This window comes from Centroberyx gerrardi, chromosome 18, assembly GCF_048128805.1.
Source record: "Centroberyx gerrardi isolate f3 chromosome 18, fCenGer3.hap1.cur.20231027, whole genome shotgun sequence".
NCBI lineage: Eukaryota > Metazoa > Chordata > Actinopteri > Beryciformes > Berycidae > Centroberyx > Centroberyx gerrardi.
Window position 1 is genome coordinate 20920639 of NC_136014.1, and position 26361 is coordinate 20946999.

Genomic DNA, 26361 nt, shown 5'->3' on the forward strand with positions numbered 1-26361 from the left:
GTGGGGTGTGGGGGTGTGATTACCGTCAAAAAAGCTGTAAAAATCAATCAAGTGACGCGCGAATTGCCATGGTAATTAATTACCATGATGACGATTTTCCCTTCCTCCAGCGCAGCCAGGGATGCTGACTGGCGTCATGAGAAATCAGATCAATTTACTACCAATGTCGCCCATTTTTACAAAATATAAAGAACATTGATCTCACCAATTACACAGCTGCCAAACTGTTGTCAGCATATTTTCCCTGAGTCTTATTTTTAATTGAGTCCAATTTCAAAAAGGACTTCATTTCTTTTCAATTATGTGTGAATAAAAAAATCTGAATGGAAAATACCCCATATGCTCACAAATCAATATTGGCAGTCAGATTATGCTCTAATCATTGCAACTCAGCCAAAGCACGTGTTATGATGCCTTAAAGTGCTATCGGAAATGTAATTACGGTTTGACAGACATACGTGAACGGCCCAACAAAGTGGCAAATACGGCGTTGAAAGTCGTTTTCCTGATACTTGAGTTGCCGAAATGTGACGAGGAGGGGGCGGAGAGCATGGAAGCGGTGTAAAATCGTAGCAAAAGTTATATTTGTACAGTACAGCAACCTTTGACGAATATATTCATAAACTATCACATGTCTGATGCACATTTTCTCCTCTAAGTTCTGCACCACAAGGTAGCTTGATTTTTTAACGAGTGACCACCAAGAAACTGCGTTTGCTACAGGGTCCATCTCGTTATTACATTCTACCAAAAGCACTTCAATGCGCGAAGTCGTATTTACAACTGCTGTGTCGGAATAAGGAGTTTACGAGGCGCACGTGAAGGCAGCACTATAACCGGTGTCAAGGAGAATGGGCGGTCCGCCATCGCCTGACCCCATTCGTTCCTACGCGAAGCGAAGTGATGTATCTGCCAACCTAGAAGAGAGTACTCAACGGTAAGAATCATTGCTTGCTTTTGTATGACAGAGGACTTGCCTTAATGTACGAATAGGATGAATGTGCTTATAATGTCATTAAGCGTTAACCACCGAGAGCTCGGAGATTGTGTCATGGTGAACTCCAATATCAGAGAGTACTTAACGTTACCGTTGGTGCACGAGTCAAAGTTTGGCTGGTTGGTTAAGGTAAGACCATGCGGACGTGTAGGTTAGTTACATAGTAAGCTAGCTTCTGTTAGCTAGTGTGCCTCCTTCTTGCTATTCTTAAGGTTGTGATTGTATTTGATGACAGCTGCCATACACTGGAAACATTACAGCCGGGTAATGTCACCTCCTGTAGCGTTAAATGCGCCAAGATTGTCAACCACGTTAGCTAACGTTAGCCGGTTTGGCTAGTTCACTCACAAGGCGACTGCATTGCTCAAATGAATGACTTGTCGGAGCGTGTGGGGATTAATTAGTCAACCTGGCAACAAATCTGTCCATTCTCACACTGCTTGTTACAGAAATTGCTAAATAATATTCTAAACCCTACAGTAATACATTATATCAGCTTACCTGCAGCTCTTATTTAGCTATGTCTGTGTGGCTGTTATACTCGTGATCAGATAACACGTGTAAACATACACGGTCAACGACTCCCGTATTATTGCCTTTGAAGTATACAGTCAATATTTACCTGTTGGTTCGATTTAACTGAAGCTTTATACTTCCGTTGAATACCATCAGAGGTGCTGCTCTGAGCCACCAGGTGCCTCTTTGGTATACCTGATATTTACATAGGCTACTGACTGTGACAGTGATCCCCGAACTGGGGGGCTGGACACCTCAAAGCATCCATTACATATGACAGAAAAAGTTTCATTTTGCTGTTATTAAAATATTGAATGGTATCTGTCCTTAGTTTCAGTCCCTCCCTAGACAGGCATACCATCTAGTGGTACCATTTCAGTTTGGAGCCAGCGGACAAAATCGGCATAGATGGGGTCCCCTAACCAAATGTGTATTGTTTTGAGGGTCCTTGACCTGAGAAGTTTGACAACCTCTGGGGAATGGACATGCACCCTACTCATCCCATAACCTTAGACAGTCTAATCAAAATATTTGTAAAAATTTGCCTCTCATAGCTAGAAATTAGACATGTGTCCGACCAAAGACACAACTTTGATGAGCCAGCTGCGCATGTTCCCATCACTGAGTTGCATCACTTCAACTATGAATGTAACTACAAGTTAGTGATTGCATGCGGGCCATTGTGTGATGTAACCCAGAAATTGTTCATTGACAACTAACAATTGACAGTTCAGTTTAGCAAGTCATAGCAATGTTTCTGTGGTCTTGACGCAGAACCAACAGACAACCTATGATTACACAGCCTGCTTGCATCACCACTTGCAGTGTAGCTCAGACCTCGGTTCAAATCCCGAGTCAGACAGTGTATGTGTATTAATTGGAATGCCCACTTTTCCCTTTTCCCTTTTCGTCCTTACTTCACAGCCTTACCTCCTCTAAATAACTATGTTCTGTGTAAGATTATGAATGGAAAATCGAGACACGGGTTCAAATTATGACGACAAGGAGGTAGTTATAGCAAGCAAGCGCTGATCGTTGTGGCCAACTTTACCACAGTCCAAACTTCCATTGTTTACTTGTTTGGCAGATTTGGCAATTTAGCAAGCACCAAGATGGTTGCAGCTTATCAAGGATTACATGCTTGTTTTTACACGTTAGGGAGAGCCTTTTTCATGTTCATTAATCAAGACTGAGCTGTCCATATGTGAAATCTGTTTCAGTCTGGATTCTCCCATTTGTGAACTATAGATCTTAGAGTAAATGTGAAAAAAAGCAATGTATTTGACCAGTGGGTAAAACTGAGAGTCAGAGGCCTTGACTCATACATAATAAGCCCAAATATTTGATTTTGTCATCCATTTGGGACAATTTATCTAGCCTCTCATGGCTTGTTTAAGCAATCATTTGCTAAAGAGAAAGTACAGAAACAACATTGAGAAGGCATCGGCAACCGTGCTGCATTAATGCTCAGTTCTTAGAAAACATGTCTTTTGCTCTACACACACACACACACACACACACACACACACACACACACCTTCCCAGTGGTGACTGAAGTCCTGTGTGAATTTTGTCAGATGTGCTAGATAAGTCCAGACTGACCTTCCAGCTATCAGCTGTGAACAGCTACCACATCTTCTACCAGCTAATGATTAGACACAAGCTTTAACCAAACATCATTCTCCTTGTGTTATCTATATATTACAGTAATTCTGTCACATGAAATTGACACATTGTTCATGTCACGTTTTTGTTTTGCCCAGTCTTATCAGTCTTCAGTGCAGCAGCCCATGCTAGGCCTTGATTCACAGTCACTGTCTTTTAGCACTGATAACAGCAAGTTGGTCAGTGTTGATGAATATATTTTTATGTTTTCCTTAATCATGGCCCTTATATCAACTACTTATAAAAAGATCTTTGTGCTGGTCCCAGCCCCTCTGTCTGTCTGCCTGTCTCTCTTTCTGCCTGTTATATCGCTGATTCACTGAGCAGGCCAGGGTTCAGCTGAAGGTTTAATGATTACTCAAGATTATTGCCCTTTTGGGTTGCTCAGATACAACCAGGACTGGGGCCCATGGGTGCACAAATTCCAAAGAAGATGACAGTGGACCAGCTATGTGTGCATGCGTGTGTGCTCACGTGTGTTTGTGTGTAGAGGGCACAAGGCGTGGGCAGTGTCAAGGTTGCTTGGTGTGATTTTCTTGGCCAAAAATATCTCAATAGACACTGTTATCGCAATATTTCTGAAAATTGGATGAAAAAAGAACAAAACATAATATTGCGCTGTTGTTTGTGTCAGTTTTACATATGATGACATTTGGCTCGGGGCATTTAATTGCGTCTTGTGAATGTAAGTGGATCTTGTGTACCGAGCACATAGGCTTTAAAAACAGCATGACTCATCTAAACTCATTGCATGCATCCAATTGTCTAACATTGAAGTAATGACATGCATACTAATCTATCACTAGGCCTAATTGCCGTTAGTGATAAAAAGCAGTGTTCAGGTATTCTTCTTCTTTTTTGTATTAATTTCTACTACCCAGAACCTGTGAAATAATATGGATGTGCATATGCTTCTTTGAGACCATTAGGCTTAAATATCAAATTCTCCTGGTCTCCGTTAAAACATGTCTGATGCAACAGTCTGTCGTGTGCAGCTGCAAACCTTCCCGCGCTGTAATTGCTCTCTTCCCATCAAACAACTGGTTTTCTATTTTCCATCATTTACACAGATGAAAGGGTGAGGGGGTGGAAGCATCGCAGCCAGCAGCTCAGCCCTGCCGACATAATATGTAATGTGCAATCATTGTCCCTGTGTTGCCAGGCAACCGTGGCTTCCCTGACCTTTTTGTGTGATGTTTTTTGTAATGGTGCCCCCCTCACCGCCAACCTGGCCAAACATTAAAGTAAACTGCAGAGCCTCTGTGGGATTTGGCTTTGAAATGTTGTCCTTTTTTCTTCTTGAATCATTATAATGGTAGAGTGTGGAAACCCTTTTAATGAAAAGATTAAGGGAGAGAACATTGTTTTGTGATTATTTTCAGTGTCGTTTCTGCTCTTCTTGACCTTGTACACAGTAGAGAGAGACACAGTTAAAATGGAAGGCTAGCGGGAGGACATAAGACAGGGTATGACTCAACATCATGAGTACACAGACTGTACATGACATTATATCACAGATTACCCTGAATTCAAGATGTCTAATACAACATTGATGCAAGTCAGTGATAAATCTATTGCAGTTCTTCTCAGTCTGGAGGTAACAAGATGATTTCTGCAATCTAAAAAATACATGAATATAATTGAGTTGAATATAAAAATGTATCATGGTTTGAATCATAGCTCATACCACAGTTTTTGTGCATGACGAAGACCTTATTTTTTTTGCGCAATAATGAATATTTGCAGTTTCTAGACTTCTTCCAATAATTTGTAGGGATGCACCGATGCCACTTTTTCAATGCTGATACCAGTTACGAGTATGAAAGTTTAAGTATCGGCCGATACTGAGTACCGATCCAATCCATTACTTTTACTGAGGCTAAGGCTTACTTCCTTAGTTTGGGGTCAATGGACAGAATTATTGAGATAAAATCCTTGTTTTTCCCACTGTTTGAGAAATACAGGTTTCTATGTGCCACAAATGCATAAAATCAAGACAGTTTGCTTTTATTTCTTACATGTTACTCATGGCTTTTATCAGATTTTAGTCTTGGGTAAAATCTCCGATGCCGGATATTCCATTTTAGCCTGGTATCGGCACCGATACCGATACCAGTATCGGTATCGGTGCATCCCTAATAATTTGTCAAAATAGAGAAAATAAAGAAAAAAAAGATCAGTTAAAGTTTGCTATTTTGCACACTCATACCTACAATAACTAGATGTGAGGAAGGAAGTTTCTTAACTTTTTCACCTAGCAACCCCCCATAAATAAGGCCTTATTTATGGGGGGTTGCTAGGTGAAAAAGTTAAGAAACACAGCCCTAGTGAAATAGGCCTAGCCTTGGCCAACTGGTGCAGAAGCAGATTGTTTGCTCTGAGCCATCTTTCCTTTTTAAAGGGCAGTCTAATGCAGCAAGCAATCAACTGTACTCTATACTTCAGATTGGAATAGCTTCTGGGGTTCCTGTGTTTCTGTTAAGTAGCCTATTGGAGTCAACATGAAGAGGGTGACTCTGCCTTTGCTTTCCAGGAGCCCACACACAGCATATTCAACACAAGAGCAAAGATGGCTGAATCTTTCTGATTTGAATTTATCTAGAATTATGAGTCTCTACCTACAGAAGCAGATTCAGAGAGCCTCACCCTCGTCCTCTCTTGCAACTGAAAGGCAACCTACTGCACCACGCCCCATGACCTTTTTAGTATCATTTAAGCTATGTGGACTTCATGCACCCCCTGTCACACATTATGGTTAACAGCTGAGGGGAACACCTTCTGCTTTGGTGAACTGTTGGCATAGCAAGGCTGCAACATCAAACCGCCCCTGCTATAAAGGTCATTCCAGTTGGGTTGAGTTTCTCTTAGGCTTGGCTGAGAGATAAAGCGGTCAGTGTTTCCCATGCTTCGGCTGTGTTTTCTGTTCTTGTTTTTTTTGGAATGCAGATTAATTGGAAGGTTTTCGGGAAATGCAGAAATGGATATCATCTGTGTTTTGTGTTGTTTTTTGTTTTTTTTTACAAGTATAGTATAGCGGAAGCATATTTGAGAATCATTGCAGCATTTGGACCAGATATGTGTTTGTGGGTTAATGTGCGCGTGTGTGTGTGTGTGTGTGTGTGTGTGTGTGTGTGTGTGCTCACCTGTGCATCTCTGTGAAAAAATCGATGCGGGTTTGTTGTGAGACGATGAAGCTAATCAACTGTAAGTACAAAGCAGAACAGATCCCAATCCCAATTGATTATACTGTAGTGACTCCAAGTCCTAATCTGACAACAATTGGTGCTGTCATCTAGTTGTTGAGGACACAAATATCTGAATATTGAACTGTTCATCCAGTGTTCTCTGGTCTTTTGGAAACGCGCTTTTATTTTCTGAAATATGACACATTCCCCAGCAATTACAACTTGAGACATTGTGTTTATTAGAAGTTTTATGGTATGTCAAGTTTAACAAGGCCATATCCTTCAGAGGTTTTCAATAGTCCCTTAGTAACAACAGGAGCCATGACCGGTTTCCCCCCCCCCCCCCCCCAAGTATCTGCTCAACACTGCAGGCTAAATAAGTGGTTTTCTGTGGTCAGGTGTGGTTCATTAGAGACACGGCAGAGATGATAGTATTCTTCTTGTCTTTAATGATTCACTGTGCATGATTTTCATTTTCCGACTGATTTTACAGTTCATTTTGTATGTTGACTTTAGATCTACATTAGTTTGTCGTTAGTCTGTATACAATACACACAAGGTTGTGTTTGACCTGATGTGGTTGTGAATTGCTTTGATAGTCTTAGATAATGACGTACATTTTAGATGGGGAAACATCTTTGACCGTTAGGATTGCTGTCTATTTTTGAGGTTGACTGTCTATTGATCTTGAAGACTTTTAAATTCTCTTGTGACTACAAACTGCTGCTGCCCACAAATGGTACACTGGAATGTAAAGTAAAGTCTCCCAAACCTTAACTGCTCTGGCTTGTACATCAAGTCTGGCATTTTAAGTAGCTTTACCTTAGTAATTTTCCATAAGTCCCATGCTGTGAAATGGCTGTGGTGTGGTCCTTGATTTAATTGCTGGAAGGATTTTAATCCAAGGGCCGTTTCTAACCTGTCGGAAAGGTCTTAATGCATTGTTAAATTTTTACCATGACATCTTAACAGTAGGGAGTTTATTATCTTTACCAGCAGGGCAACAAGGGGCTTGCCAGATCCAGCTCAGTAACTCTCACACAGGAACAAAGGCTTTCTATGGAACAGCAGGCTGAAGTGCAGACTAGCGGTGTTCAGAGAGGCTACTATTAGTATTTGTATCTGTATTTGAGACCCAAACTTTAGAGCAGTTTTTGGATCACAGTCTGCCATGGCTCAATCAAGATTTGTAAACGGAGTGGCTTTGTCATCAGTGGCCACGCATTGTGAATGATGTGACTCAAGTGCTGCAAAACAAATCCTAACCCCACAATCATTCATTTATATTGATGCAAACTTTGCAGAGCTCTGTACAAGGATCCTGTGTCTCAAACATATTGAGATGAAATTGATCAAGCTTGGTTAATGATTATAGTATTTTAAGATATAATTTCATTGCAACGTTAATTTACTGAAATGTTTCCATTCTGAAGATATCATAGAGCTTGGAACAAACAGGGTAGAACATAAGTGGAATAAATCCAAGACGTGCAACACTTGCACTACAATGTCATCAGCAGTGGAAGGATGCAGCAGTAATGGATTCTCTCATTTGAAATGAATGACCTTCCATTGGAGAACCACATATTCCATGCATTAGCTTTGATTGGGATGAGTTAAAGAGCTACATTATACCTCTTGAAGCAGCTGTGTGATGATGAGTGCATTTAAATTGCCCTCTTAGTGTCTATAAGAAGAATCAGACATGTATATTTTTCTGTTTTTATCTCATACTAGTGCAGTGCCCGTTCGCTTTGAGCCCCGCTGCTGCACAGAGCGCTGTTCGCCCCGCCCCGCTGCTGCACAGAGCGCTGTTCGCTTGTTTATTCAAAGTTTAATATTAATATTGAACGTGTCGCGTGTCCAATCCGACACTGCACATTCTTGGGTCCCCAGCAATACACCCGCCGAGTGTGAAGTAGATCGGACGAACGGTTGTCGAGATATGCGAAGGACACACATACAGAGATTCCTCGCTTTATTAGTATGATATATAGTTACACATTTTGAACCAGTTTTGGAATCGCTTCTCTGTTCCCAACCTAATTCATACCTCAGGTTATAGATAATGAGCCGTAATGATGAGTGTGGTATTTAATGGGGTCAGATGTCTTGGCCAGGGCTTGATCAACCCAGCTCAGGAGAATCACACAGACAGGCCTGTCACTGCAGAACACTACTTTTGTTTGATCAACACACACACAAACACAGTCTCTCTCACTCTCTCTCGCTCTCTCTCACACACACACACACACACACACACACACAGAAACAGAGAGACTGAGGCGGTGAAGTTGCCAGAGGAGTAGACTATGTGTGGGAACAGGGGGTTGAAGGCTACAGCCTCCTGGATCACACAACAAGCTTCATGGGCAAAGTAAAGCTTTTGAAGTCCATTTTGAAGCCGAGTACACAGCAAGTTTACTTCTAAAGAGGTACACTGCATCATCCCTCTCCTCTGTGATCCTGTAATTGCTGTATCATATTTGTCAGTATGTTCTGTGAAACCCTGTAAGTTATCTGCGCTAATGTCAATTTTTTTTTCATGTTGACTAAGATCAGATGAAACTATTGATCCCCTCTGGCGAAATTGGTAGTTGTCCTCATGGTAGTTGTTCTCTCTATGTTTGATTTTCCTCTTCAGCTCCCTCTGGATTGACTAAACGTCCTCCTGAAACCACTCTTTTTGTGATTTCATGTCCTTGTATCCATGGTTTACTGTTGGGAGAACGGCAAACTGTTTTCGTTGGAATTGTAGTGTCCACACAGAATTTGACATAGTCCATAATGCAAAGGTAGAGTCCTTTGGTCCATGTGCTGAAATCAGCCCTCAGCCCTGTAGAGGCTCCATAGACTCACTGTCTTGATGGCAATGGGCTGCTGTTGTTCTCGTCATTTTTGGCCAGGTCACCCTTAGGAAATGATTCTTCTTAATCTCAGTGGGACTTACCTGATGAAATGAAGGTGGACAAAACTGTTTCTGATTATCCAGCGTAGTTTGGGGAGCTATGATAATCTTTAACTTTACCCAGCCTTTTAAAAACACTACAGTAGAGAATGCTTAGCCAAATGAGACACTCATGTATTATGGTTAAATTTCTATCTTCACAAGCTAGTATATTGTGTCATTGACAACATGTCAATTATAAGGCACTGGGCTGCTGAAATAGACTAATACGTGTGTGTGTGTGTGTGTGTGTGTGTGTGTGTGTGTGTGAGAGAGTGTGTGTGTGTGTGAGAGAGAGAGTGAGAGGGAGAGAGAGAGACCTTGAACCTTGGAACCATTGGCACCTGATGTCAGTGTTCTGAATGCAAGTAGCTCATCTTTTCTCTCTCATAATGTGTGAACTTGCTTTGAAGTTGATGTAAATGAGTTTATTTAAAACCAGCCAGTTTATTTTTAACAAAATGACCATGTTTTCACTCTGGCTGAAATACCAGTTTTATGCTTGCTGGTTTTGGAATGAATTTGTAGTTGAAGTTGCTTGCAACAGGTGCAGAGACTTTTGTCTTATTTAAATACTGGAAGTGGCAAACTAACCAAATTACCCAGCCCAATTTTCTTTATAAAAGACAAAAGTCTCTGCACCTGTTGCAAGCAACTTCAATTTAGGGAAGCACTTTCATGTAGCAGTCGTGACCCCTGCTGTAGGGTAAGTTGCTCCCACTGTTAGAAAAATGTATAGACAATTAAAATTCATCATCTGGTCTCATTGAGCATCCAAATTCCAAAATCCCCAAAACAACAGGGTAATTACAGTGCATTTAGTCCCTATTAATTGACAACAGAATACATGGGTCCAGTCAGCAAAATTTCCCTGCCGGCTCTCCTAATACTACAAAAGTGTCAGTGACAGTGTCTGGACTTTGACATTAGGTTGACAGTTTTATAGCACAGAGGAAGAAAATTAAGGATGTTGCATTTATGACAAATAAGTAATGATCTCTTGGCAACATTTTAAAATTGCATATTTTTTCTTTTGCTGCTGGGAATTTTTGTATAGGTGATTTAAATGAATCAATACAGTACTACCTGAAAGATCTGATTTAAATGTGTTGGACAGCAGGACATTGGTTCTTTTTGTGCCTTTTTTTTTTTTACGAACATCTTCTACTGTTTGAGCTAAGCATGTTGTGCAAGCTAGTGAACAAATTAGGAACAAGCTATCACCAAGTTGGATGCATTGATTCAGAATTCAGAATGGTGAAAGCTCACTTAACATAATGTTGCCGGATTATGAAAATAAGAATCATGACCAGCCCAAAATTGGTTAAACTATTAAGTTGAACTCAAGTCACTAGCGGCAAACCAACGTCATCCTATCACCATGTGTCCAAACCGAGGGTGTCATTTTTTTGAATGGGTCATTTTTTATAGGCTATATACCGCACACAGATACACTATCTCATGCAGCCATAGGCCTGCACTTTCTCTCTGATGAACACATGACCCTGTTTTAGAGGGGTAATTGAATTGGAGCCCAACATCTCACGAGATCCCACCTCTCCCTCTCCTCTCCCCTCGTTGTTCTTTCCCTCCTCCTGCCTTGTATCACTTGTAATTCTCCACCGCCACCCACCTCATACTTTCCCCTAATTTCTACTATCTTCTGCTGCACAGATCCTCTCATCTCTCCCCCCCCCCTCCCTGGTCTGTCCTCCTAACCCTACTCCACACCTCCTCTCCTCTCTCCCTCCCCTCACCTCTCTGCAGTAAGCTGCCCGTTGGCTCTTCCTTGTCGTAGGGAGCGTAGGACAGTGCAGCTCCAACATTGCGAAAGAGCAGGTTGTGAAAGAGAGGATGGTGTTTCGTGTAGTTGAACAGGAGAGGTATGTGAGACTCAAATGAGCACAGCAGGGAGTCAAAAATCTCTCTTCACCTCTGACAACAAAAACATATCCAGTAAGTGAAACCTGTAAAAGCACGCTGTTGTGTATCGCTTGTGCAAATATAACATGGGATTCAGTTTTGTTTGGTCAAAATGATCCGTATTGAAAAAGAAAAGAAATACATGTTTTGGGAAAGATTGTGTTTGTATTGAATCTTTGGTAACAATGTTGTGACAGGTGATTTTTCTTATGTATGTGTTTGGTGTGCTGTGTTTTTTTTTTTTTTTGCAGAATTTCCCTGTCGACTCCACAGTGGTTGTGATTGGTGGTTGTGAGCGAGATACTCCCCTTCGGTGAGCGTTAAGTCTGAGTGGTCTGTGTGTGTCAGCCAGCCGACGGCAGCTCGAACTGAGTAGGTAAGTCTTTCTGTGTAGCTTTCTCTGTCACATACACACACTGCTGCTACGAGGAAAAAGATCATATCACTTGTTTTTTTTGTTGTTTTCCCCTGAATAATTGTGTTATGAATTGTGACGCATCTATCAGAATGCATTGTTTAGGAAGCTGTAACACTGATTCTTATTAAATTAGGTTTGCAAGTTAGAAATAGACATTTTTGTGAAGCCCTAATGCGGACACAAACATAGCACTGTACTAATTGTGATTGTAAGTGTACTGAAGGCATGTGGAATAGTCAAGAATATGTTTTTTTTTGTTGTGGAGTATGCAGATGACTGTGTGTGTGTGTGGCAGGGAAGGGAAGGTTGAAGGTCATGCATGCCTGCGTCTGGCTTATTCTCATTTTTACCTTTATCTCACGGATCCTTCACTAGCTTTTATATGTAGGAGGAAACTAGTCATTGAGCTCCAGAGTTTCTGGCGTTCAGAGGCCACAATCCAATTTTACAATCTTTGCTGGCTAATTTTCTATCTTAAACTTAAACAAAAATGCTGACTCATAAGATAGTAACACACAGGTCATGCTGCCCTGGTGCACAGTTACCCTCACACTTGAAGCGGTCTTGTGTGTGTGTGTGTGTGTATTTTCAAGGCTGGGTTGCTTCAACAGTATCAAAATCAAACTTGCTTTTGATTAGATGTACTACATAAAGACGTCACTCTCTTCACTCTTTTTCGCAATCATCCTCTCACACGTACACTTCTCACTGTCTCTCACTTTTTAACACATGAATTTCCCCTCTCTCCTTAATGCAACACACATTCATCTGTCTTTCTCTCTCTCTGTTATCTAGATTAAAAAGAACGGGCAATATTATTCCTGTTCTGGCGTCTTTGCTCCTGGCAGTCCCAAGGTCCCAGTTAAGACTTACGGGTGATAAGGCTTTTGCTTTGGCTCCATCAAGACTGTGGAATAGCCCTCCCCAACCATCAAATCAAGCAGTCAAAAATGTTTAAAATGCGTCTTAAAACCTAATTCATTGGCCTTTCACTGTGTCTGTGTCTATTTCATGGTTTTAATCATGTTCTTATTACCTTATTTCCCTTACATCTTATTTTCCTGTTGGTGTTCCTTGCTCTGCCTCCTTTTTTCTCAGTTTTGTACCCCACCTTTTGTGAAGCACTTTAGTACACATTGGGTTTGTGTTTTTAAAGCGCTATCAGTGCTGTATAATGCTCTACAAGTAAAGTTGGCTTGACTTTCTCACATTTTCTCTCTCTCCTACTCCCCCTCCCTCTCGCCCTCCAGTTAGCTCTCAGTGAGTATCCCTATGGGTGAAGCGCTTCCTTTGCCGTTGTGATCGACCTCCGAGGCCGTGCTTCCAACAGCCTTCACCCCTCCACCCCCCAGCCTCCACCTTAAAGCATCATGGGGGAGGTAGTCCAGATGCAGTTCTCCACGGTGGACTACGTCATCTTTGCCTTGCTGCTGGTGGCCTCGGCTGGCATCGGCCTGTTCTACGCCTTCTCTGGCGGCCGCCAGCGCACAACACAGGTAGGCACTGGGGTTAGACGGATACATCGGCGAAGAAATCATTTTTTTCTGCTGATGATGCCTCAGTAAATCAGTGTTTCCTATAGATTTGGGTTTTTTTTTGGGGGGGGGGGGTTTCGGGGGGGAGGGTAATTTAGTTTATGAAACTCGGGTTTGCATTTCTGTCTCTCTCTCTCTCTCTCTCTGTTCCCCCCCCCCGCCTCTGTCTCTCTGCTCTCCCCCTCTGTCTCTGTCTCTCTGCTCTCTCTCTCTGTGTTTTGGGCAGGCTGAGCAATCAGGCTAGATAATTAATTTTCATTGTATTTACATTTTCCTAGCTGTAGGGCAATTTTCCAGCTTGGAGGTGGAGGGTGGGGTTGCACTGCAGCTAAATTAAACACTGGATTTAAATTGGCACAAAATTAGATTTTTTTTTTTTGTGTTTTTAGAAACAGTGTCCTGACCTGACATTGGCATTTTGCTTTTCGTAGGAGTTCCTGCTGGCCGACCGGTCGATGAGCTGCCTGCCTGTGTCTCTGTCCCTGCTGGCCACTTTCCAGTCGGCCGTGGCCATCCTGGGTGCTCCGTCTGAGGTCTACACCTACGGGACCCAGTACTGGTTTCTGGGCTGCTCCTACTTCCTGGGCCTGCTCATCCCGGCCCATGTATTCATACCAGTCTTCTACAGGTTGCGGCTGTCCAGCGCCTATGAGGTACACAGTACACTGGAGAAGTAATAGACAGCAAGTACCCATGGTTTGAAATGAACACTCCTCTTCTAAAAAGGTTATATGCAGATCTACTTGATTGAGACAAAATCCGGTTTAGATGTTATTTGTCTAGTTTGTAAAAGATATTCTTTAAATGGAGGTTTGTAAATGATATATTTTTCTCATCTATTTCTCTGTTGTTGTGTACTCTCTTCTTTCTTCTGTCTCTCTTTCTGCCTCTCTCTCCCTCTCAGCACACTCTTTCTCTTGTTCTATCTTTGTCTTTCCGATGTATGTCCTCACAGCTCAACTTTCTTATCTGTTAATGTCCAGGAGAAACACGTCTGAACGGCTGTGATGGCTCTTTATCTACAGCCAGACTGACAGTTTTTATCCTGAACTTAAACAACTATAATTTGCAAATACACAGGAACTAATGCAGTTATTTCATGTACCTTAAGGATGACTGCTTACTTGCATATCTGGCTTTGATACTGGGGAACAAAACTACGAGTAAATGTCCACAGCGTTAACCTTAGATCACAAGATGACACTGACTTTGAGATTGCATTTGTAATCGGCCGCTTTTGTTCCCTTTCTCTCCTCTCGGCAGTATCTGGAGCTGCGCTTCAACAAGACGGTTCGCATATGCGGGACTGTGACCTTCATCTTTCAGATGGTATCTTTGTTTATTTCATAGTTTGTGTGTATGTGGGATTGGGTGGTGGCATGTCTCCACATTGTTTTAGTTGTCAGTGTAGTGGGGGGTGATGTGGATCTAATCTAACTGATTAACCTGATGATTGATTCAATATTATTTTATTGCAAGCTAAATTAATTTACAAGCCTCCACCACAAAAATAGTTCAGCCGGACTGCAACCATAAAAAACGTCTGCAGCTAGCATCCATGGGCTACACTGTAGCAGAACTGTAACCATAGCAACATAAACAAATCCAGTAAAATTGATGTTCAGCCTCTAACCAGTAATAAACGTTTCATGCTTGCAGAATAAATTGAAAGTAAAAGTCTTCCATGTTTCTAATTTCTGTTATCTGAGTGTTTGTCTACTGTAACCAGAGTGTTTTTGGTGTTTTTAATAATTTGATTGTACCCATAATCACAGCAGGGAACGCCCTCCAGGGTATTATTGCTTATTTATGGAGCCAGACTAACCTTTGACCCCTAAAAATGTCACAGTGGCCCTTGTAAAATTTCCACTTTGGGATGTATTTCCTTGATGAGGTTAATAACATCTATATTCTTTTCAGTAAGAGTCGGAAAAGTTTTATACACAATGTTGAGTAATGTCTGTCATTTTTTTCAGCAACTTGACTAGGTTTTCTAATAGTAGCTAGTCTTGAAGCAAATCTATAGACAAATCAATGCCCCAAAATCTTTTCAGAAATGTGTATGAACAATAGGCTCAGTTCAGGTCATGAATTTATTACTTATTTAAGTTTGGGCCTGTTTTGGGGTCAACAACACTGTTGAAAACCACTAGCAAAATGTCATGTATTACCTTAGGTCAGTTCCACAACATGACCGCTGATCTCAGCTTTGTTTGCGTGTCCCTGCTCTGAAATGTTTGTCTCTGCCTCTGCAGGTCATTTACATGGGGGTAGTCCTTTATGCTCCGGCCTTGGCGCTCAACGCAGGTAAATACACCAGAGTAGCTTCTTCTACTGTGTCACATTTTACCACAGCATCAGTTACACTTCTGACAGACACTTAACTGGGTTGAACACTGGGTTTTGCTAGGCTTTACTCTCATTTGTATGTTCAATTTTGAATGAGAGTCTGGGGTTCCCGGTGATCCCGAATACAGCATGTGTGTTATAGCTACTTACTGGGAAATTAAGTTCAGCTAGAAGATGATTGCATAAGAGCGTTGTTGTGTAGTGTTCCCTAATGAGATCGCTGTGTTCAATTGCAGTGACGGGCTTTGACCTGTGGGGGGCAGTGCTGGCCATGGGACTGGTGTGCACTCTCTACACTACTCTGGTAAGAGACTGAACCTACGCTTTGTCTCCTACATACCACTTGTCAGCTTGTTGTTTCAGTTCAGTGGTGATTGTTCGTAACACTCATGGAGCTTAATAAAAGTTTTGGACTCTCTGGAAATGTGAACTACCCCTGCCTGAATCCCTGTGACTCTGGGGCTTAACTTAGTAGACACTGGTGATTGAAATCAAGGAATACTTCATGTCCCCATCTTTTACCTGAATCACATCATTCATTCCCATATCTCCTCCCCTCTACTTATTCTGAAATTATCCTGAAATGCTTCCTATGTTTCCCTCTTATTTCTTTATCTAGCACCTCTATCATAAGTGATTACTCAAGGGACACAGACGCATTTGTTACATTTATTGTCAGTAAACCAAGACCCATGCACACCTTGTTATTGGTTGTTTGTAATGTTGGTGATCTAGGAATTTAAGTTTGCTCTACTGTTGCGCTCATTTTATGTCGCTCTGGATAAGATTGTCAAAGTGTAAATTTTAACCATGGGGACTGCTGTATGTTGTGTCTTCCAGGGAGGCCTGAAGGCGGTGATTTGGACGGATGTGTTCCAGACGGTGGTGATGTTTGTGGGCCAACTGGCGGTCATCATCGTGGGGGCCAGCCAGGCGGGGGGGATAGGAGAGGTCTGGAGGAAAGCCGTCAACGGCAGCCGCATCGCCAGCCTAGAGTGAGGAGCCAGCATTTTCATAGTACAGATAGTACACAAAGTATTGCTCATTACCTCAGAAATAGCGATCATTTGGACATGTGACTCGGACACATTTCTGGAAGACATTAAGACATTAAGTATAAAATTTGAAATATCCATGGACCATGTGTACATATTCCAAATTTCTGCAGTTGACATAATTTTAGTTTCATGCATAAATGAGGAAATTCCAACCATTTTTATGAGTAATTGTATTTATTTTGCATTGCCAATTTTATTTGATTATGGCTGTTCTAATAACTACCTCAAACTGTAGTAATAATAATGTAATCATGTAAAAATTACACTATTGGGAAAAAGGTGATAACATTATCAATGGTCTGAAGATGTTGTTAGCTGTACAATAAACATAGTTGCTCAATTATTGCAAGTAGGATAAGAGCATAAGTTAAATACATAACATATACAGTAAAAAGGTAGGAGTTCAGCGTCTTACTCAAGGACACATGGCTGTCGATAGACACCTTGGCTATTGCGAGAATCAAACCTGTGTGGACTTCATCTTCATCTCACTGTATCTCACTTTCTGCCTGTCCAGCCTGAACCCCGACCCTCTGGAGCGCCACACTTTCTGGACGCTGGGTGTGGGCGGGGTCTTCCTCATGCTGGCTCTGTACGGGGTCAACCAGGCCCAGGTCCAGAGATACCTCAGCGCCCGCACAGAGAAAGAGGCTGTCATGTAAGTATGATCCATTGCTCAGAACTTGTCAGTGTGGTTACTTAGAATTGGGTTACGCCTAATGATGTCAAACCGCCTGCTGTAGAGAGTGTAACCCGTCTGAGATCGTGTACCTAATGCAGATTGTCCTGAAGCCCCTTGGCTCCCCCACTGAGAGGCCGTCAAGCAAAGGCTCAATGATCTGAGAATCTAAAACCTCTTTACAGAGTTTCTGTTTTGTTAGGATCATTTACATTGCAGAGAAAGATAGAAAACACGTGTCACTATCCAGGAAAAGTATCAAAAGTTTTTTAGATAATAATTAATTTAATTTCTCAGGCCAGGAAAAGTTTGGGAATTTCTAAAAACTGGACGGAAGTATGAAAACATTTTGTCACACAGTCCCAATACAATCATAAATACTTATAGGCCCACTGTCAATTCACGTATTGTCATATTATTGTAAAGAAAGATTTTCAGCTATAGAGTGATATGGCTTCGTCGACAGTCATATTGCCCAGCTACTCACAGCAAACATCATATTGAACATCAACCAAAATCTTCAAATCCAGTCAAGAAATTAAATTCTAGAAAAACCACAGAAATCGGAAATGGAAAATTCATCGGAATCCCGTCATATTTTTATGTTGTTTTCCCTCTTCAACTATAGGGGTCGAATACTTTCTGGCGCAATCATATAGCTAATGGCATAACACAGTTACAGCATATTCATAATGCATCTCAAAACACATCATTTTCTAATGTGATCATTATGTAAGTAATGTGCATATAAAGAGTTTATGGTGCCACACAGTGCAGTTCAGGTAAAGTGTTACTGAATTTCACAGATTAGTGAGAAGAGCACTGGATCTTGTTTCTGATAAAAGACAAAAACAATCAGGATAGATTTAAGGACCGTGGCTCCAGGTGGTGCTTCCCTGATAAAACACAGGGTATTATTCTGAACTTGATGTTTAGTCATAACAGAATACAAATGCAGCGTTGAGCACTGAGGTTCAGTTACACACTGATAAAACACAGAGGTGAAGTGATGCTAAAATACAGAAAGGAGAGGAAATACAGTTTTTTACAAGTGAGATAAGAAACCCCAAGGGACTCATAAAAAACATCTCCCCTTAAAATGAACAGAAACAAATCAAACTGCAGCTCTAACCTTAACACACATCTTTTTACTGCTACTTTTGGATATTTTTTTTAACCATACTTTATTTTTTAGATATTTATATTGATACTTTTTACACTTTTAAACATGACTTTCTCTGTTCTTGTGTCCCTTTATGATGTTGGTCATCTTGTTTCTGTTGTTTTCTGTGTTTCTCAAGGCCCTGAACTGTTTTTAACCATGTTTGTTAAGCATGTTGGGGGGGGGGAAACCCACTTGTAACTTTTGTCCCCACCCTCTGTGTCCTTCCAGGTCTTGCTATGTGGTTTTCCCGTGCCAGCAGATCGTACTGTGTTTAGGTTGTCTGATGGGTCTGGTCATGTTTGCTCGTTACGGAGAGGAGAGCCCTCTGGACAAGGGCTTCGTCAAAACCAACGACCAGGCGAGTGATACTCTACTCTACTATAGGGGTTCTCCACCTTGGTGATGATTAATGAAATGTGTGGTGGGGGGGGTGGGGGTGATCTAATATATAAATTTACTATCATGTGTGATGAGTGCCTTAGTCTTGTGAAATAATTAATATTTGCAGCATCAGGGCTTCTTTCAATAATTAATCAAGTGTAATAGCTTGGGATGGAAAAATAAAATTCATCCATTGCTAACAAAGTTCACCATTCTGTATGCTTATGCCTGCAACAGTTGGTCAAGAGAAAGCATGACTTCGATTTTGGGGGGGTCATGCACCAAAAATGAGACCCGCTGCTCCACTACCTTGATTACATCACATCTGATGAAATATCTTGCAAAATCCCCTAGTGAGGGATTTTGGTCAACTTCCGCCTGTTATGTTTTTTTTCCCCAATAATTCAACTGGCAAACAAGTTCTGCTTTTGCAACACTGCAAAATGAACTAATCTCAGATTTTTCAGCTATTGTACATATGTTTACTGATTTTATTTTAATAACTCGCACACTTTCTTTGCAAATAGTCAGGCTGAGATCAATATTTGTTAAAAACTATTTCCTCTAACTGACATGTCTGTGGAGGCCTTAGTCAAACAACTCAGGGAACACTTTAAAAATGAATGGTTGCTGGCTGGTTATCAAGCAAAAAGAGATTCAGTTGGTCAATAATACATTAATTACCATTACAGTTACAACTACAATAAATTGCACAATAAATATCAAAACTGTATTCGAAATTTCCAAATCACTGACCTGCAGAGGGAAATGTGTTTGACACAGCTTCTTAAGCAAGTGCTGTACAGAATCACTGTTAAATGTCAGATAAAGACTTACATTTTATTCAAACAAAGCAAATCCTAAGCAGTTTAAGTGTGGAACAACATTCAGACTTTTTTTTTTTTGTGTCAGTATCTTTGCAGCGTCAACTCTGATGTAAAAAGCCATGGGAGTTCTTGCATGAGCTTGATTGTCCATTCTGGTTCTGTAGGTCCATCCTAATGCCCAGTTTCTTTCTGCAGATGGTGCTGTACTTTGTGATGGATGTGTTCCAGGGCCTGCCGGGGCTCCCTGGCCTGTTTGTGGCCTGTCTCTTCAGTGGAGCTCTCAGGTAAGCCACCCAAGAAACAAGGCCTGGAAATAAAGGGTCATCCCCCGGGCCAAAAGCTTGTCCGGTGTTTGTCCTCTGCCAGCCATGAAGGAGTTAGTTTCTTTCCAGGTTGAAAAACTATGAAGCTGAGTCACAATTTGAGATCAAAACAAACAACTAAACAACTGGTAAACTAGAGTAGGATGAGTATTCTACCTTGGTTGTAACGTGACCACACACAAAAAAAAAAGAATCTGGTCAAAACACTGGTCCTACTGTTACTGAAATTATATGGTTGTCATGGGAAATTGTTTTATCATTGTTGGCTAGACCCGAGTAATTTATAGACCTTGGTTTCAACCCAAGGGGAAGCAATCTGTCTCTAAATAATAAAGCCTGGCAATAACATGCCTGGCCGGCTGTGATTATATTCTCTTATGTGCTGGGTAGTAAAACGATAAGGAGTTGTTGGGCACAGTCCATTAGTTTTACTTTGTGTGTGTGTGTGTGTGTGTGTGTGTGTGTATGCTTCAGAAATGGGGTTTTTGTGACTTTTATGGATCCCTCCATCCACGCCTAACAGCATTAATGTAATGGTGTTTGTTCTGCACTTGATTTTATAGAACACATTTCCAGCCCATTATACAGTATATCCCCAGCCAGAATGTCACACACTGCAAAGCTCTATTGTCTTATGGTACTGAGTGAGTTTCCTTGGGATGTGACTGTTTTGTGTTTTTTTTTGTTTTTTTTTTTTCAGCATGTATACACAATAAATTCCTGCTCTTTGAGCACAAAAACACCCCCCTTTATCTCTTCAGTAGATTCAATTGTACTTTTATTCACAACATAGGTTATTGTCAGTGCAAGGTTAACACTTTGGTAAATGAGGGATGCAAACTATTTATATTGATATAATGGTTTGGCTTGCATTGTCCTGGCATGGTTTAGGTCCGCTAAGCCCCAAGAAGACAACGTAAACTCCAGTAAATTGTCAGTGACCACCCATTCTTTCCTGATGGGAGTGGCATCTTTTAGAATGACAAGGCCCCTGTTTACAAGGCCCAAGGGGTCTCTGACTGGTGCAGTGGTTTCCCAGAGTTTTCCCCACAGGGATTAATGTGTCGTCATCTATCAGTGACGAAGTGAATGATTATGAAAACTATATATATGTCATGACCGTCTCACTCACCAGATCCTGCTGCACTGCCCAGGAGAGCATTTTCTGTCATCACCAATAAGACAACAAATGATGTCACTGTTTCTAAAAAATCCTAACTGTACATTCAATCCCCTATTTTCTCTCTGTGTTTCTCTCTCTCTCCCTCTCTCTCTCTCTCCAGCACCATCTCTTCAGCCTTCAACTCCCTAGCAACGGTAACCTTGGAGGACCTGATTAAGCCTCATTTTCCAGCCATGACAGAAGCCAAAGCCACGCTGCTCTCCAAAGGACTTGGTAAGATCAGTGGTGCAGACTGCTCTGTCTACTACACACACTTAATTTGCACACACTTTTTGCTACATTTAGTTTACCACCGACATATAAACACAAAGCTTTCTTCAACTTAAATAAATAAATATATAAATAAATGATTCTTACTGGCAGTAAAGTTGTAGCAGATGTTTTCATTAAATCTCTTGGTTGTCCATTCCGCAGCTTTGGCCTATGGCCTGGTGTGTCTGGCTATGGCCTATATCGCCTCTCTAATGGGATCTGTGCTTCAGGTAACTACTCACATGGTTTGCATTATAATTAGACAGTGATGTAGGACTGTTGACAATTAATTTACAATTGTAATAATATTGCCCACTGCAATTTCCAAATCAGAAAGGGCTGCCATTTATTGTCAAGATGGAAAAAACATATCAGGCGGCATCCTAAGCGAGGTATTTTTGTTCTGCACGGATTCCCTTTCCTACAAATAAAGTTGTGCCATTTTATTGGAAAAGTTCAAATCCTAAGCATTAGCATCTTGGTCACTCACATAATTGTTTTTGAACAATTTTAAACATAATTTTTTTTTAAGAAATTGTGCAATAAAAGCTCTGTCCACATGTATTGCAATTAATTTTGCAATATTCAGACAAAAAATCTCAAATCAAGTTGGTGTTTGTTTTTTTGGGTCATTATGCAACTGTACCATGATTTAACTAGTTTTAACTAGTATACACAGAACTCAACAACTCAAGTAAAGTGACACCCACTGTACTGACATGCTGTCCTGTCTTCCTCTGTTCCCCCCCAGGCAGCCTTCAGCATCTTTGGGATGGTGGGCGGTCCGCTGCTGGGCCTCTTCTGCCTGGGAATGTTCTTCCCCTGGGCGAACTCCATAGTGAGTCACTTTTGAGTTTTTGATTCTCATGTCTGAAATAAGTTATTTGGTTTGGGGTTGATCAGGCACTCGTCTTTTAAGTTTTTCTAAGCCTTGATGAAGTTGGGTTTTCATTGATCAGAGTGTTTTTTTTTTTTTGTGGCAGCAGGTAAATGGTAAGAAGAGAGATGTGAACTGTAATGAGGAAAACACCACTGTCTCCTCTGAATCATCTCATGTTGCACTACAGTGACACACAGTCACAAACCTGACTATCATTATGTTGGGTCTTGTTTGGGTTCAGGCTCATAGCATGCTGTTCAGGTGCAGGTTTAGGCCAAAACGGCTTGGACTGGATGAACTCATGTCAGGCCGGGCTGAATCTCAGTGTCCAGACCCACAGGCTGAGCCTGCACAGACTTTCTCGCACATTTCCTGTTCGAACAGAGTCCAAATTCCATTTCAACTTAATTATAGAAATATGGAGTTGGTTATTTGTTGTCTGATCTCATCCAAACGAGCACTACTACTTTGTCCACCATGACAGTTTCTGTTCTTCACCAGATAAAGCTTCAGCTCATCTTTGTTCTGCACCACTCTTCTGCCTTTCTGCTTTTCCTGTCTTACCCTGCTTGTCTCATCTCATCTCCTCTTCTCTTCCTCACCTCTCCTCCTCTTTCCTCCTCTGTCACCCTCTCAGGGAGCGGTGGTTGGTTTGATAGCAGGCCTCGTCATGGCCTTCTGGATTGGCATCGGCAGTTTTGTGATGCGTATGTCTGCTTCACCGTCACTCAACGCCACCGCCCCACCCCTCCTTGGCAACATGACTACCGCTGTCATGACAACGCTGGTCAGCTCTGCCACAACCAAGCCAAGGTAACGTCATACATCAGAGTTCTGCTTAGGGATACAACTCTTATCTGTTGAATCCTGAGTACTAAACTTAATACCAATGCCATTACTTTTACTGGACACTATAGATGCAGACCAGCTGTCATTGTACAAAACATAATATGACATTGTTAAGTGCTAGACATATAATCATATTTCTCCATTAGAGAGATGTAACATCCTTCTTTGTGGAAGGAAGGAAGGAAGGAAATGCATTTTGCTTTGATTTCTGACATGTTACAAGGAATAGCTTTATCTCTTATGTCTGCCAGGATCTTAACCTAAGATGTGATTTTGAAAACATCTGTAGCAGATAACATGGAAACATTGAAATTCTTATTTGTCACCAGTGGGATAATGAGATTTAAAATGTTTTTTTTCTTTCTATTTGTTTCTCTTTGTTCCATCTTCCTTGCTTTCTTTCCCTCTTCATTTCCTTCCTCCATTCTTTCCCTCTGTTTTCTCTCTTCCTCCCCGTACCTCCATCAGGCCGACAGGTGTGGAGGCGCTCTACTCGTTGTCCTACATGTGGTACAGCGCTCACAACTCAACCACTGTTGTGGTGGTGGGACTGATAGTCAGCCTGCTAACAGGTAGACACACTCAGGCACACATACACTCACTACTTAAGTTAATATTCCACATCAAGGACTCAAACGGGTCCTCAAAGTATAGTGATACAAGTACACAAACACTTGAGCACACACAAGCAAACTTTCATACAGGCAGACAGCGCACAGACATAAATGGTAAATGGGCACAGACAATGCACAGCCACATAGATTGTGAATGCAAACCCCCAATTAGTAGCTAGGTAGCTAGCTAGTAGCTAACTAGCTACTACTACTACTACTGCCTAGGCTACAAGTAGTTAGCTATAGTGGGCCAAATATATTACCTTAAAATGTGAACCTTTAGCCCTCTGGATTTTTTTATTTTTTTTATTTTTTAGCCTTGATATCCATTCATCTAATATGTTTTTTCAGTGGGGAATGATATGGTGAAAGTGAAATAATACATTTTTCGTATTTCCGATGTTTGTATGATGTGCATCGTGGTACACAATGGTAGGACATAGCTGGGCTGTACTTGCTCTTCCAGGTAGAGGTAGGTAGAGGTAGAGTGTGTCGCAAGTTCAATGGCTGCCGTAAAGTCCAATCCCTCTCCCTCACTCTCCACTCTACTTCCTACAAAGCAGAAATGCAAAAACAATCCACCGAAATATGGTAATGGGTAAATTGCTGTCATGTCCATGTATCCCACCCATGTGGCAGGTCCCATGAAGGAGAAGGAGCTGACCCCAGGCACAGTGTATCCAGTCCTGGGCAAACTGCTGTTCTTTCTGCCTGAGCGCTACAGAGAGAAGCTCTGCTGTGTCACTCCCCTGGCTTACAAGGTAATCTCATATTTACGATCAATGCCGCTTTGTGTTTTCCTGCTTTGTCTGTTCACCTCAGCCTGAGATTTCATTGGCCTTTTTGTGCTTGTTCATCAGCCCAAAGCAATCAACACGCAGCCTTACCAGATAGCCAAGAAGGAGAGCAATGGAGCAGCCTACCCCAAAGAAGAGGTGATCACAGAAGACAAAGAGACAGAGGAGAGTGACAGAGCGAAAACAGAGGAAGGAGACGAGGAAACGGGGACTCCTCTGCCCTCATGTCAACTGACGGGTCACACGGTTCAGGAGACGGCTTTGTGATCCTCCTGTTCTCCTTCTTACAACACACAAAACACACACACAAACATACACACACACACTCTCACTCCCAACTACCATCCACCCTGGGCTCAGCACGTTCTTCCTGGGGGAGAAGCCCTGTACCGGGGCATCAGGGGCAGGATGAAGCCCCTCTGTGTCTGGAGCTTAGATGTGAAGTCCATCACTAAGTGGACAGCGGAAAGTGGAGTTTAGTCCCAAAGCCCTGCAGAATGGAGAAGATAATGCAACACTAAGGTTTGGTGTTGTTAGTTTGTTTTTTTTACTTTGCGAGAATCAATTTGATTAGGATTACAGAACAAGGCTAATGAACTTCAATATCAGTGTGTGGAATGGGTGCATTTTATTGGTACTTCACTGCGCCACACTTCCTCTCAAATGAAACCTACTGGAAATCACCACTTGCCAGGCTGGAATTGTGCATTGGAAGCCAAAATGGCAGCAATCAAAGGAGACAACGAAATGGAAACGCAAGCAATCACAAGGCAAGTTGGGAGGGGAAAAAACCTCTCGTTACGTCCATCAGTCTCCATTAGCCGCCCTGAAAACCCTTGACCGCGCACAAAGGCTTTTGGATCTGTCCTAATGTGTCCAGTAACAGTTTGAAGTTGAGACAGTGGGGAGTTACTCATGCACAAGGAACTGTTCCACTGTGACTTTGGATCTAAGTCATTCTGCTTGACAAAAGCAAAAAAAAAAAATCAGGTAGCAAATAGTGTAAACACAAGATGTGTACATAAAATTTGTTATTGTTATTTTTGTAGAGACGATGGGAGCATAAAATCACAGAATATATACAAGAGAATATAATATAAAAAGAAAATTATGTCCCGCGAGACTGACACTTAATTGAAGATTAAGAATGAGATTTGTGCTATTGTGATAGCCTTGGTTCTTGTGTTGTGTAGTTTCTTTACATGGCCTTTGTTTAATGCTGTTTGCCTTCCCAGCTGCTACTATAGATCTATAAATACTATAAATCCACTAAAACAAAGCTGTAAGTTTTCAGATGAGGGCAAAGATGGCGTGCCATAGCAGCAGAATTAGACGAAGCACAATATATCCTCAGCTGCCATTATCATGTTCCTAGAAAGGAGGTGCATGAGGAGAAAACGTCATCACCGTCAGTTATATGCAGTACAAGTGTGCATGTCTTGCCTGAGAGAGGCTGTACAAAACAGAGAACTCATGCATATGTTGCCTCCCTCATTTGGACTGGCAGTGACATTGCTGTCTCCTCATGCATCTTCTAGTCTCGTTCCCGGAAAGGAAATCGTCATCCGCTGTTTACTTCTCATTTTCATTGTAGAGTACTGTACCTGTATTTTGCTTTCTCTTGATGCCACAAATCCTTTTTTGTGGCCATTTAATTAACAGCAGACATTCTGTGTCCCTCCAAGTGAGCACTGTGTTCAGTTCAGTTCAGTTGAAAACGCACAATCGTACATAAGAGACCAACCTTTCCTTTCCTCCTACTACTTCACTGGGTACGGGTTGAAGTGTACTTATGGCTTCTGGAAAGCATGGGAACAC

The 26361-nt window shown here is 41.6% G+C and overlaps 1 protein-coding gene across 1 annotated transcript; it reads left to right on the forward strand.

The window, feature by feature from the left end:
• The first annotated feature begins 904 nt into the window (after nucleotides 1-904).
• Nucleotides 905-26130, forward strand: slc5a6a (solute carrier family 5 member 6a). Its single transcript, XM_071899224.2, has 18 exons — nucleotides 905-937; nucleotides 11485-11609; nucleotides 12902-13147; nucleotides 13618-13839; nucleotides 14450-14515; nucleotides 15442-15493; nucleotides 15772-15839; nucleotides 16376-16530; nucleotides 17111-17251; nucleotides 18666-18795; nucleotides 19841-19929; nucleotides 21252-21364; nucleotides 21566-21633; nucleotides 22155-22241; nucleotides 22921-23096; nucleotides 23601-23704; nucleotides 24386-24507; nucleotides 24607-26130. The coding sequence occupies exons 3-18, from the start codon at nucleotides 13022-13024 to the stop codon at nucleotides 24808-24810; spliced, it is 1923 nt and encodes a 640-aa protein (XP_071755325.2). The 5' UTR covers nucleotides 905-937; nucleotides 11485-11609; nucleotides 12902-13021; the 3' UTR covers nucleotides 24811-26130.
• The last annotated feature ends 231 nt before the right edge of the window (nucleotides 26131-26361 follow it).